Below are 14,663 nucleotides of genomic sequence, written 5' to 3'. Positions count from 1 at the left end.
ATGTAATTTAGCGCTGTGTGAACCAAAGCCTTAATGGTATTTACCGAAAGCCCCTTAATGCAGAAAATGGCGTGAGAGAAAAATGTCAGAAAGTGGGCGCCCTTTAGAAGCGCGCGTAACGTCCGCTCTGGAGTGTTTTTTGAACCCTACTCTACAAGGCTTGATTTTTCTCATTTTAGCTTTTACCCTTTATGAGGATTACCGGATCATACCATTCTGAAACGTTGAGGGTAACAGATTTGGACAATCAATTTGAAAAAAATCATAAATCCCAACCGGATTTCGAACACCGATGTTACTCCATTCCCGTACTTTCTCCTTGTATACGAATTCCAAATTATATGCCTTGTTGTTGGAGAAAATATGGGAGGAAAATTGTTACCACCCCACCCCTCAGCACAATCAGAATGGAGCCGTCCATCAAATAGAGTTGTCATTATGAGCTCTACCAGCCAGTTGGTGTCATACTGTCATGCCTGGGCTCAACTCAAATCCGAGAAATAGAAGTTCCTCAACCGTAGATTCTGATGCAGTTTTCCCTCCTATTTTCCTTGAATACTACATTGAAACATGAATACACTTGAGAAGGGCTAGCCAGCTCCGGCACTCTCCTGTAGAAGCTATTGGAAGGATACAGAATAACTTTTTGCGACCTTGCTTTTTTGTCTGAAATCATGGTGTACATACACATACACACACACATACATACACATACACATACACATACACATACACATACACATACACATACACATACACATACACATACACATACACACGCGCGCGCGCACACACACACACTCTTCCTCTTTGACAATTGTAACAGTGGGGGTTCAAGAGCCTCCAACTGACCAGGCTAACTGGTCGCGACCTTTTAGCGTAGTGGTTAAGGCGTTGCCGTGCGGATCGGGAGTTCGGGGCTCGAATCCCGGGAGCGGCGTACTCGCCCCTTTGTTGTTTCACTGGTTCCCACACCGGCCCTGTGAGCCTGGCAAACGTGTGCCACACAGGGAAGATCGAACTCGGAGATTCGAGGACGAATCTTGAAAAGAAAAGGGGGAGTAGTGTAACAGTGGGGGTTCAAGCGCCTCCAACTGACCAGGCTAACTGGTCGCGACCTTTTAGCGTAGTGGTTAAGGCGTTGCCGTGCGGATCGGGAGTTCGGGGCTCGAATCCCGGGAGCGGCGTACTCGCCCCTTTGTTGTTTCACAATCTCAGACCAAAAAAACGTTTGGAGTTTGCTGTCTGTCAAAAAATATGCGGCTTCCCAAATTGGGAAAGGTTGCCAGTTATTTCACAGTACTTCTTTTCGCAAGCTTCCGTCTGCCTGTCGTCTTTTATACTTTCCAACCCTCCCCCACCTCACGAACCTTGTGGTTTATCGCATGGTTGTTTTCCTTACCCACATTCGCCAAGATTACGTGAACTTTTCCAACTCCCAGCCAGTATGTCACTGTCCGAGCGGGTTTGGTCAGCTGGAGTGTCCGTGTAGTTTGTATGACAGTGTCAAGACCTCGCGGTATTTTCCTAAAGTAGGGCCGTGCCCTTTCGCGAGTATATCACTTATAACTAACCACAGCGGCTTCTTTGAAGTCTAAGATTCAAAACTAACGCAGGCAGATCATGTCACGCCCATGCGGTCGTGAGGCGTTGTCCACTGGCAACCTGGCACGCCTTAAGCTTGGGGTGGTGCTGGTCAAGTGTTGACCGGACATAGCCGTGCATGGACACGAGTCACACAGTACAAATGTATTATGTAATATAGAATTCTGGTAATGAACATTGTTCTGTATATTTGGTCCTATAGGTTACTGCTATTGAAACATAAAGAAGCAAAATGATTAAAAACCTCTTTTTCCCGTTTGTATCGCGAAATGTACTATACTCCTGTTTCCCTTAAACATCTTCTGTCCTTTTTTGCATCAGGAAGGTTGGATAAGTTTTTGATACTCAAATATACAATATATCAACTTGATTGTTAGACTTTTTTGTGTAATTCGGTGTCTTCCAGAAGTTCTAGTTATTAGGCGCGGGATAATATTAACGTTTCATGTGAACCCACATCTTGTTCTCTGATTTTCACAACATTTTATTGGTGAGGGATAGGTTATGATAGAATGGAGAGATATGATGTTAAAATGAAAGAAAGGTACCTTCCAAAATGATATGTTCTTTTTATCAGCCGTTGGCTTTCTTTTCCACCAAATTACAAAGTAAAGAGTTAAGGTTTTAGACTTACATGTATGTAGGTCATCAATGCGTCGCTAATCGGTCACGTATGTTATACATAGGCGTCATACACTTGCGTCTTCAAATATGGAAAATCTCAACGAAGTAAGAGGTGGTCACGCTTTTCTTTCTCGCACACGCACGATGCAGAACAACAACCACATAAAATCGTGCTCTGGTGGTAAAAAGTGACCATGTACTGATGTTGATACTGTGATTTTCTTGTAAATATGTTCTATCCGCTCATATCTCACACATATCATTGTGTGGAGGTTTTGTTTCCGAGGTGTCTGGATGTTTGTGTTCTTGTGTGTCCGTAGTTATTTTAATAATGATAATAATAATAATAACCTTTATTGTACATTCATGCCCTAGCTATCACGGACTAAGTACAGGCATATAGATACAAAATAGATGGTAACGTTCATATAATCACACTGACAGGATTTCTAATACCAAGGAGGTTATATAGATAACCTCCTTGCTAATACTAATCTAAAACAATGGTTCTAAGCTAAAACTACTCTAATTCATAGGTTCGGCTTCTACTCGTCTCTTTGTGATGTTAGAAATATAAGTTGAGATGGACTTGTTTGATACACTGTCAGTAGAGTGGCTGGAAGTGAGTGAGAAGATGGCGTCACTGAAAAGGTTGTACTAGCGGGGTCCGGCGACTGGAAGTAGGGTTCAGAGGTGGTAGAACTAGTCGTCTATCAGGCATGGCAGACATTGTAAGTCATAGAGTCAATATAGAAAAAATACTAAATCACGGGGAGATACAGTTTTGGTCTGTCTGTGTTTTCGCAGTTATATATTTTCTCATATGCCAGACACGTTCGCTGTAGACGTACAGTGATAGGAAGTTATCAATGGGCACATGTATTGTTATTAATCAAAACCTTCTTTGCATAATCAATGAACTGCCAAGACACACGAAAAACTTTCACAGAGGTGTGAGATCTTGAACTTTTGTTCTATCTTTTAAGTTTCTGATCATGAGTGCGTAAGAAACTGTGTGCAATATTTGTCGATGGATGCAGTGTTTTGGGTTCTCCCCTTTGGTCTTCAGCCTAAGTCTTCACGGGTTTTGATCAAAGCCTCCAGACCTGCCCTCAATTCCAATAGGTCGGCTGTAATATTTTGTGTACTCAGTTTCCTGAGTTCTCAGGAATATAGAGTTGTAACTGAACACACGGGAAACGACACCTAGGCCGGGGGCAAACCAGGAAGAATGGGGGTGGGCGTGCTGTAAAAATGTCCAGATGATTTCCCTTTTTTCTTGGTGCTATATCGCGTTGGTCAAGCCCTGTAGTCGTGGCGAGTCAGGTAGTAATCTCAGTAGATATCAAGTAGATGTAGGGAGGTAAACTCGTTACGTTTTCTTAGCCGTTCCAGTTATGGTTGCGGAAGACGGTTTGTGACAAGACTTACGTAACGATTTTGCCTCCCAACATCAGCTGCCTGGAGATCACCCAGTGTAGCTTCTTTTGCCTGTGCTGTCTTTTTCAAAGTCCGTACTAGATATCGCCATGGCACTTTAAACTATGTAAATGAGCTCCAATTTGCATTAGATTGTGTGCTGTAGAGTTTGCAGGTACAGTGACGCAATTTCAATGTCATTTCATTGGAAAGGAAGTTCCTAACGAGAAAACTGGGCAGTCAAAAAACGTTGCCATTTTCCCTCGAAACATCTGCTTGGCGACTGCTAATTACCCATTCGAGCCTCTGTCGGTAAACTGACGTGACCAGAGCAGGGCGCCATCCTTCAGCAGACCATATCCTCGCGATGAGTCCAGGCGCCCGTCCCAGATACTTCCTCCTGGCGTCTCCAGGCTCTTCTATGATCTTCTATCTCCCTCTCGAGACGTCTCCTCAAAAATGAGTCCAATTGGAGGGAAATTGGCACAGAGGAACGTCTGTCCTGTGCTGCTGATTTGTAGATAAGAAACAGTAAACTGTTCGATGATTATGGAGGATGATTTGCCACCACTGTGAACACCGGGGGCCCAGTTTTTGATCCGCTCGTCTTCCCTGTTGACTGAGGATCTGTCCCGTGGCGAGTCCCCGCGGAGCACTTCGCGGTGGCCTTGGGCGGTAATCTCCGCTCTATTGGCGGCATGATTACGGGTGGTGGCGGTCTTGTCTTCTTTGGGGGCGTGGGAGGCAGCGTGGATGGTACCGAAGAGAGCTTCTTTATGTTCTGCGTTAGTTAATGGTTTACTGGGGATGCTGTAGGAATCGTAATAGAACTGCCTGGCTCAAGGTCATCGTGGCCATAGCGGCAGTGAATAACTTCATCTGCGCATGCCACCATGAGAACTTCGACGACTGTCATAGAAAAGATTATCCAGATCTAAAACAAAAGCAACCATCAGTTACATGCAACGATATCGAATCTATAGGTACATTACCTTGCATGCGCGTTTCGCATCTGTGACCGTAGAAAAAGGTGAAGTTGTGCATCATCATGATTATAGCCTCACCTGGGAAAAGCGGTCTCGGGGTACGGGTGCATGGCCTTGCGGCGCCCCCTGTCTGAAGCAAGCGATATAGCAATATGGTGGTTGCTGCTTTGTGTACTCCTTGAAACATTTAGCTATACAATGCTAGAAATGCACAATGCCCTTTACTATCATCAAATAAGGCTCATTACCTTTACAATCAATGGTCAGCTCCTCTCTAAAACAGCACATTAAAAAAACTTTTCAAAGTTGTGCACACACTTTCAAGTGTTAAATGTTTATTTCTTTACATTTACAGTGTAGTCAAGTGAGAGATCACACAGATTCATCATCATTTTACACAAGCCGTTGACTCCATTTAAAAGATCATCAGCTAAGCAGTTTTCTGGGACAACATTTAGTATGCATTGGTTTGACATTGCATCTATATTGACCAATGTCCTATATCGATTATTGAAAATAAGATTCTATCTGATGAACACTACTCCATGCCTAACTTATATAAAACAGATATATCTTACAACAGTGACATTGCCTAAATGTCCTTCAGCATCTCATGCAATCAGTTGTCAACTATCTTTACAGCATTTCACAACATTGTGCAGTCCTCATTAATGATGACTTGGTTTTACATATATATTGGTATATAGTTTTACAACTATACTGTGAGGAAACAATGCCTGGTGAATTCCACCCGGGTAACATGCAGTAGTCTCAGTAGTCTGCTGCGTTGTGTGCCAGGTAGTCCCTGCGCCCGATGTTGCTGGCCTGTTTGTTCTGCATGGCCTCCAGTTTGGGACAGTCGGTGATACGATGGCCCAAACCTCCACAGTATGCACAGCCTCTCTCCCCTAAAAATGTGAAAGAAATTAAGAACAATGTTTTGAAAAGTAAGGGACGTACACTAAGAAAACTTTGAGTTCTGTAGATATCTGAATAGCTTAGGGTGTGTGACTTCTGTAGATGTCTGAATAGCTTATGGTGTCCTCTATCAAAGTTGAACTGTAATTTCCAACACCGAAAATTGGACTTACCCATATTTTTTACTGATCAGCTCCAGTCTTTGTCAAGGAATTAGCAATCCAAGGGTAAGTTTAATTTCTTTGTGTTGGAAATTACATTTCAGCTTTGATACAGAATGACTTCTACCAACACAAAGGAACTTTCAAGTGAAGCTCATGGTGTTGTTTTACTTTTTTTAACCTTCACATATTATCTGGCACTTTGGCCTTCTTGAAGCAAACTGACCTTATGTGACCAACACAAAGGAGATTTCACTCTCTGAAAAGATTCTTTTCTTTCAACAAAAAGAGCCGTACCCCTGAGCTCCAGGTATTTCTCGCTCTCAGACTCCAGTGTCTCGAGGACAGGTGGGATCTTCTGCTTGGCCTCCAGCAGCAGGTGTTTCAGGTCCAGCAGGACTGACTCATCGCACGCCTTGTTGATGAAGGTCGTGGCGATGCCGGTCTTCCCGCAGCGCCCGGTACGACCAATCCTGGACCACACAAACGCACACAACTTCACTGAACTGTACTGCCAAAGTTCTTCATCTACAGTTTTCCTGTATCCTGTATGCCCTGTATCCCAATCTTGGTACAACAAATGTATGTTGCTACACTAAATTATAAGAGTTCAAAGTAAAATCTTAAGATATCTGTCCTTCTTACTATAGCCATATAGACTAAATCAAAGCCAGTTATTTGTAGTTAATGTATTCTTCTAGATTACATTGTATATTATTTATCATGTGTAGTAATAAAAAGTGTGGTGTATGCCAAAAAAGTTGATATCAGCAGTTCTGTGATGCAGTTTCACACAATGTCTCTAGGAGGCTCTCTTGTGCATGCCTACCTGTGGACATAGTTTTCGATATCCTCTGGCATGTCGAAGTTGATAACATGTTGGATATCGGGGAAGTCAAGCCCCTTGGACGCCACATCAGTTGCCACCAAAACGTCCTTCTTTCCCTCACGGAAAGCTTCTATGGCACGAGTTCTTTCTTCTTGGTCTAAAAGTGAAAGAATGCAACATATATTTTTGGAATCAGAAAATGCTGGAGCAGCTGGACACCACAGACACTGTAGTAGAGGTCACATCAAAAACATCAGGGAGCGCAGTCCTTTTTTTTGCTTCTCCTCCCCCTTTCATTTCATACACATGTAGTACCATCTCCCCATGAATCAAGTTATTATTGACCCCACTTCTTTCATTAGAATGGAAGAGCCAAAACCTTAAAATCTTATCATGCCTTGTTTCATCACAGAATTAAAAAAAGATTGTTCTTGTATATTCTTTGAATCAAATCCTTCATGTCAAACAACAAAGCATCTATACACATGCAACAGCTCGATATTCTGCTGACTGCCACCTCAAACAATGAATCAAATGGCCTGCATCAACATAAAAATAATTGAAGACAACTCTAACCTTTGCCCCCGTGAATGGCCACAGCCTCCACCCCCTTTAGCAGCAGGTACTCGTGGATGTCATCAACATCTGCCTTCTTCTCCGCAAAGATCAACACCTGAGATAAGCATATCAATATCAGCACCACCTATACTGAAATATCCACATGCAAGAAACAATACACGCCGTAGATCCATTTCTATCATGTTGAGTACAAAAACAGCTTTATTTCCTATATCAAATGCAGCAATGTTCTTTACTACCATATACACCATGCCCCTGAGGTATTGCCAAAAACCCTAAGAAATGCACTGAGAATTTTCAACCAGCTCTGCCCCTGACATGTTGCAAATAATTTATTGTACTGTAAAGTCATTTAACTTTGCAGGGATTTAACTCTGTGTTAGGAGTGGAAAGGAGGTTTTCATGGTTTTCAAGTTTGCAGCATGATATTATGGCGGAGAGGCACCTAGAAAATAGCAAAAATAAAACTATTGCAACTATTTCAAGACTTACAGTACAAGTATTATTGTATGTGAATCCCAGCCATGTACATGGCATCGTTTCATGGTTTTCAAGTTTGCAGCATGATACTGCATTGGAGAGGCACCAAGAAAACAACGAAAATAAAACCACCATAACTATTTCAACATTTACAGTACAAAAGTGTGTGTATTACACGGTAATGTATGTAAATCCCTGCCATGTAACACACAGGCTCACCGGAGGGGAAGTCTTCTGTAGACACTCCAGCAGGTACACGATCTTGGCCTCCTGTTTCACGTACTCCACCTCCTGGATGACGTCCAGACTCGCCGCCCCTGCCCGCCCCACGTTCACCGTCACGGGCTTCACCAGGGCCGTCCGAGCAAAGTTCTGGATCTTCTTGGGCATGGTGGCACTGAACAACAGGGTTTGTCTCTGGCCCTGGAACACAGAACAGAGCAGATGTAATGATCCTAACATATCCTTTTGTTTATTTTTTGCTGTACTCAAAAACTGCTTCTACTATAATAACTGTAATTTACAGCTTTAGCAACTGAGAATTACCTAAAAGGTGAACACTGAAAAAATTACTATACATTAGGTTTTCTCTTCAAATGTACAGGCTAATCTTAACAGTAGTCATCACCATCATCTTTTGACTTTTTAGGTCTGGAACAATCCTGTCTTCTTACTACATATGCTTTCATCTAAACCTTCTCTAGTATAAATTTGAACTGTTTAACTTTACAATGCTCCTTGTTTTTGCTTAAATTTACATGTATTTTTGCTACTCAAGTCTTGACACCACTTATATTCCCAAAGAACACCTGTGACCTCTAGCTGTGCCTGACCTTGAAGTAGGAGAAGATGGTCCTGATGTCCTCCTCGAAGCCCATGTCGATCATCCTGTCAGCCTCATCTAGAACCAGGTAACGGCACGTGTCCAGGTTGAACGCCTTCTTGTTCAGCATGTCCATGAGTCTACCGGGGGTGGCCACCATCATGTGTACACCTCTGAGGGAGTCATCAAATATACATCATATAATCACAAATTTAATGACTTAAGTGTATGATGTACCCTGTTAATATCACATCTCTTATATTGAAGAAAGACAAGCTAATGAACGTTATCACTTGTATTGTAAAACAAACATAGTCTTACCTAAGATGAGGGCAAAGACTTTTGGTTTCATTTTGTCATGTACTGACTTGATTTCCTTAGATCTAGGCCAGCATTTATCCTGTGCTCAACAAAACTGACCTTTTTGACTGCTCAAACTGATCCTTGGCAGACTCTCCACCGATACACAGCATGGTCCTCATGGCAGGCATTCCTAAAGGACACGGAAGGTGATGATTATTACAATGAGATGTCAGGTTTTAGACAGATTTGGGCACTCAACCAATACAGTATTTACACATATCTATTGTTAGTGTATAAATTGACAGTTCAAATATGATAAACTATCAGCAAGATCAACATAAACGTAGAGTACAACGAAAACATAACATATCAATGTAAACAATGTTTTGTTCTTTCAACAACAAGTTCTCAGTGATATGAGAAAATGAAGAGCCAAGCAAAAATACAAACAAACAAAGGTTTATAAATATGTCCTCACCATCAGCTTCCTGATATTTGCCCACGTGTGTGATGAACTGGTGGGTTTGTCTTGCAAGCTCTCTCTGGAATACAGGCAAAATTTACTCTATATATGTCTCAGTAACGTTGATACAAGAAACAAATTTGTGACATGGAAATGTTTCACAACTGTGTATCAAGCTATCTTGTTACAATTAAACAAAGATGCTCAAAAAAAGAATATCTAAAGCAATGCATGACACTGTGAATCATTTTGGTGTAAGTGGCATTCAGAAATATTGTCCTGTCAGAGGTACAAGTAAGCAAAAATTTGGCCAAAGGTCCTTGACAGTGTGATTCTAGCTTAATACTTACCTACATATTTGTGAGTTACATAAATTGTATGTGACAACCATACATGGTAGAACAATGCATACTTCAGGCAAGGAAACATGACGAAAGGCTTACAGAAGGACAGATGATGAGGCTGTACGGCCCCTCGTTCTTGGTGAAGGGCAGACGTTTCTCCTGCTCCAGGCTGAACATGATCATGGGCAGACAGAACACCAGAGTCTTCCCCGATCCTGTGAAGGCGATGCCTATCATGTCTCTACCTGACAAACTGTGGGGGGAGGGGGGGACAACAAAAACATGAACATGATCATGGGTAATCTCCAAGCAGATCCACGCCGGGCGCGAAAATCGTAGTACTTATGCTAGCCAGAGAAGGTCCAGTCAGCCAGAGAGGGTTCATCAGCCCGGCAGGGATCTGCCCTTAGTCGGACCTGAACAAGGTTATTAACACGCAATTGTTACCTAATCTCCCCGCAGTCAAACTGCGCTTAGAAAGAAGGTGCGAATTGTGCCGGCGTTCAAAGCCCGGCGCCCATCATGGGTCAGCTGCGCGCTGTCTCACAGTTACCCGGCAGGTTTGAATTCCAGATAACAATGGAAGCAAGCAAGCGCTGGTGGACTGAAAGAGTCCGCCGTAATTTCCGTGCTATCTGGGAGTTTGAAATTATGGAGACTCAACTTGATGCCATTCTAGCATGTCTGGAGAGTAAAGATGAATTTGTTGGGATTGCGACGGGCAAGGGGAAATCCCTGTGCTACCAAATTGCATTCCGCTGTGTCTGCCGTGAAACAAAACTTGTTTCGATCGTCTCATCGTTACGAGCGCTAATCAGCGACCAAGTAAGGACGTTGTAGAGACTTCTCGATCCACCGGACGACGCCATGGCTTCTGCCATAACTCAAGACATGACAAACGACAAGACTCGGGTTTTACTGAACTGAATATAGACGCGAGAATCTGACTCTCAAAAAGATACAAAGACACTGAAAGATGGCGGTGTTTCGGCGTGGTTTTGCACCGCATCCAAGCGTGAAAGAATGGCCAAAAGCAGATTCCAAGTTGTGGTTAAAAAAAAGACACACCAAGCATTCACATAAATAAAACGACATTTTAATCAATTATGGTTTAACATTAAGCTAGAAACTAATGGTGCAAATTTGTCTAACAGGAAAGTCTGTATGTCGATACCTTTGCTTTGATGCGTTGTGATGCGGTGTGTTCCCGCGTGAGGGGAAACACTCCTGCTGTGAAATGGCGCGGCCGGCCGGGTTCGTCCCAGATTCGGGGTTGTAAAACAATAATCCCTGCCAATTTTCATGTTGGAGTTAAGCAGGCACGAGGAGTAGAGGCACCTTCCTCAAAAGGTTGCCCCTCCTCGTGCCGGTTAATAACCTTGTTCAGGTCCGACTAAGGGCAGATCCCTGCCGGGCTGATGAACCCTCTCTGGCTGACTGGACCTTCTCTGGCTAGCATACTACGATTTTCGCGCCCGGCGTGGATCTGCTTGGAGATTAGATCATGGGCAGACAGAACACCAGAGTCTTCCCCGATCCTGTGAAGGCGATGCCTATCATGTCTCTACCTGACAAACTGTGGGGGGAGGGGGGGGGGGGGCAACAAAAACATGAACATGATCATGGGCAGACAGAACACCAGAGTCTTCTCCGATCCTGTGAAGGCGATGCCTATCATGTCTCTACCTGACAAACTGTGGGGGGAGGGGGGGGGGGGGGGGGGCAACAAAAACATGAACATGATCATGGGCAGACAGAACACCAGAGTCTTCCCCGATCCTGTGAAGGCGATGCCTAACTGTGGGGGAGGGGGGGCAAAAACTGTGTTAAGTCACAGTGGGTTGAGATAGAAATGGAACACAATTTTGAAATATTATAATATCTGATATACACAATTGTCCAAGCCGATGACACCCCTTAGAATTGGTAACAACCTATGCAATGTTGTGACAATAAATGACAATGACAATAAAAAGCACTTTCAAGATACTTATAGGCTTTAAGTGTATGCATCTAAACTATTTGGTGGTAAATGATGAGAATTTCATACTTGTGACATGTGTACGTTAGTTAAAGATGTACACATCTCGACATAGATTATGTAAATGTGTAAGTCATTTGCATAATTAAACTTTTAAATTGGGGTGTGAGGTCTCTGAACTGTTGTCATACATGTACTTACATAGCAGGAAGGCCCTGGATCTGAATAGGTGTAGGGTGGTGGATACCCCGCTTTTTCAGGGCATGGATGACAGCCCGGGGAAACTTCATCTCCTGGATAAAAAAAGGAAGACAACGATTCAGTTAATTTTCTTTCAACATTATATACAGCAGTCATAGGAGTCCCTTACGACGTATCTTGACCAACAAAAATCATTCCAGGGACTTTTCAAAGGAACAAATTTTTGGCACTAGTTTAAATCATTTCACTTTTCCAGAATGATATACTAGTACCTTGAATGATTTGATGGGTGGCGGAATCTCGTCCCCCTCCACCAGGATGTGTAGTTTCTTCCGCACCCTGTCATGGCGGCTCTCCGGCATCTGAAGGATGTGGCGTGGTGGGGTCCAACTTGGGGTAAGGGGATCAAAACATGAGAAAATTGATAAAGCTAAGGTAAAGCAGTCATCCTCAATTGAGGTGAAGCATATTGCTTTTTCAAGTCACTAGTAGCAGTGCAATGTGGCTTCGCTACGGCTTTAATCCAGATTACTAGGCAGCGGGGTTGCGTTACCGCTTGCGCCACCGGGACATGCTGATTTAATGTAATTATCTTATTAGAAAGGTAAAACAGCAAACCATCCATGGTCCAACCAACATTTATGCTACAGTCATAACAACTTTTTGTCTTTTTTGTATTTATACAAGAAGGGATGACAAAGTGAAGAACACATGAAGACCAACATCATTTTCATACCTGGTCCTCATGGAGGCTTCATAAGTAATGCCCTTGGCAATTTCCTTCACAGAGGCAAGGACTGCAAATGAAAGAAGACATGTGTCAGCTTTTACAAAATGAGTATCATACGCAGATGAAAGGGCAGGAACATCTTATGTAATGATTTATCATTAATGTAATAATCCATATTTTTCTCTTTTCGAATCCTTTCTCTGAAAGTGCAGACTAAATGACATATTACCTTTCACATGTTTTGTACAGGTTCATACATATCATGGATATAGTCATATGTATTACTTTAAATTGATGACAGTATTGGATACTTTTGACTATATTATCAGCTACCATATTAAACCGAATTCTAGTTCACACTGGTCATTCTTGAATCTGGGAATCAATATCTACAGTAAATGTTGGATGTTGGCAGCCGTCAGTCAAATAGAGGTACATGTATTTGACTTTATAGCTGTGGACACATACATACAGACCACATGTTTCTACTATCAAGTTATATCAAGTTATTCTGTTTTAAAAGTTTTCTTTACAGACATGACATACATCTATCATCATTGGATACCCACCCTGTGCCTGAGCAACACTCTCCAAGATCTTCTCTTCTTCTGCCAGCTGCTTGTCTACAGCTGTCTCTTTCTTAGCTACAGGAGATGTTGGAAAAACATGACCATAGACTCTTCACATCCTACTGAAATACACAAACCATAATCTTAAACAAAAATTACTGATGACTGAATTATCAACTTGACAAGGATGTATACATATGCGATATGTATAGATAAATTACAGATTGTGCTATCAATACTTTTACCGTATCATCAAGATATCAAAATGCAGGCCGGGATACTGTTGACATACATACTGTCAAAGAAAAATAAACTACATCAAAAAGAAAATTATCCAAAATGAAAGTACTCAATTCTTTTCACTCAAAACATGTTAACATTTGGACAATAAGTACAGGAAATAGCTGTTTAATACTGCACATCCAAAACTATGTCTGAGTTTGGATACCTTCTGCCTTCTTCTTGAGTTCACTATGCTGGTCCAGGAGGCTGACGTTGGACTTGGGCCCTGCTGTGACTTCTTGTACTTCCTGGTTTTCCTCTTCTTTCTCTTCCTCCTGCCCCTTCACTACAGTCCTGCTCTGTAGGTACTTCTGTACCTTCTCCAGCTGGATAGGACAGCAGATGATAATGAGTAATTGGTTAAGGTATGGTCCAAACTGTTGGAAGCCTCTGGTGTTACAACTGCATTCTGTAAAATGACTCTTATGAGAATTAAAAAAAACCTTGCATGACAAAAAAGGCCACTACCACTCAGACATTCACAGTATACACAAATAGAGTTCCATGACCCCATACCTTTGCCAAATGATGTTAACCTTTCCGACTGATATATTCTAAAGGTTTCTCATTGACTATGCAAATGCCATAATTAAATTTGACCCCTGGTTGGTCAACACCTACCCCCATTCCAAATATATTTAAATATCATCCACAACTTCTCAAGTTATGCTATCAGCAAACATACTATAAAGAAACAAATTCATTGAGGTAAAAAAATGTTACCTGCTGTTTCCTCCTCTCCTTGACTGGTACATACGGCACATATTTGTCATCATCTGACTCACTCTCACTGCTGCTCTTACGTCTCTGCCGCTGTCAAAGCACAAGAAGGGCATAAAATATTATTTTCTTCATAACAAAATTTTCATACACCGAAAATACATAGTACTGACGACATGAACAAAACATACAGGCTACTTGAAACACAGAAGACATCTAACGTTACTTAGCGTTGTAGGAAGGGACTGAATTGACCGAGTAAATAATTTTCTGTTTCATGTTATAGTTTTTAGTGGAAGGGAGCAAACGCAACACGACCGCCCCCCTCCCCATACAACTTCTTACCTTTGAATACTTGTCTTCGTCTCTTTCTCGATCTTTTCTTTTCCCCTCTGTGCTCATTGTGACTCAATGTATTTCTAGAAGACTTGGAAACTCTAAAACGGTGCAGATAACGCACTTAATTGACACAGAAAACGTCAAAATGACGTGAAAACAAACCGAAGATCGACGCTTTGTAAAATTTGACCCGTGACCTCTATCCCGCAATGCATTACGATCCCGGGACGGTCTAAACGATCAATAAGTTGATAAAAGTTGAAAAATGATATAAAACTCACGAATTCTTATTCATTTTACAAACATT

General features: G+C 42.2%; 1 protein-coding gene across 1 annotated transcript; it reads right to left on the bottom strand.

Moving 5' to 3' along the window:
• Window positions 1–4,952: 4,952 nt before the first annotated feature.
• LOC136430571 (probable ATP-dependent RNA helicase DDX41) lies at window positions 4,953–14,578 on the bottom strand. The gene is made up of 16 exons (XM_066421301.1): window positions 14,363–14,578; window positions 14,021–14,110; window positions 13,464–13,623; window positions 13,016–13,090; window positions 12,453–12,513; window positions 11,989–12,106; window positions 11,717–11,808; window positions 9,634–9,787; window positions 9,206–9,269; window positions 8,845–8,917; window positions 8,435–8,597; window positions 7,821–8,024; window positions 7,119–7,215; window positions 6,543–6,699; window positions 6,011–6,186; window positions 4,953–5,542 (listed from the first exon to the last, which is right to left on the bottom strand). Exons 1-16 carry the CDS (start codon window positions 14,417–14,419, stop codon window positions 5,406–5,408), a joined length of 1,878 nt encoding a protein of 625 aa, XP_066277398.1. The 5' UTR covers window positions 14,420–14,578; the 3' UTR covers window positions 4,953–5,405.
• Window positions 14,579–14,663: the final 85 nt, after the last annotated feature.

The sequence above is a fragment of the Branchiostoma lanceolatum genome, chromosome 3, assembly GCF_035083965.1.
Source record: "Branchiostoma lanceolatum isolate klBraLanc5 chromosome 3, klBraLanc5.hap2, whole genome shotgun sequence".
Classification (NCBI taxonomy): Eukaryota; Metazoa; Chordata; class Leptocardii; order Amphioxiformes; family Branchiostomatidae; genus Branchiostoma; species Branchiostoma lanceolatum.
This window is presented reverse-complemented; position numbering and strand designations above follow the sequence as displayed.

Bases quoted from the DNA above. Each gene is read 5' to 3' on its own strand.
- LOC136430571 (XM_066421301.1), bottom strand. From the start codon at position 14,419: ATGAGCACAGAGGGGAAAAGAAAAGATCGAGAAAGAGACGAAGACAAG. The intron at 6,187-6,542 runs GTAGGCATGCAC...TGTGTGGTCCAG, and splicing joins ATCGAAAACTATGTCCACAG to GATTGGTCGTACCGGGCGCT. The intron at 5,543-6,010 runs GTACGGCTCTTT...TCACATTTTTAG, and splicing joins GAAATACCTGGAGCTCAGGG to GGGAGAGAGGCTGTGCATAC.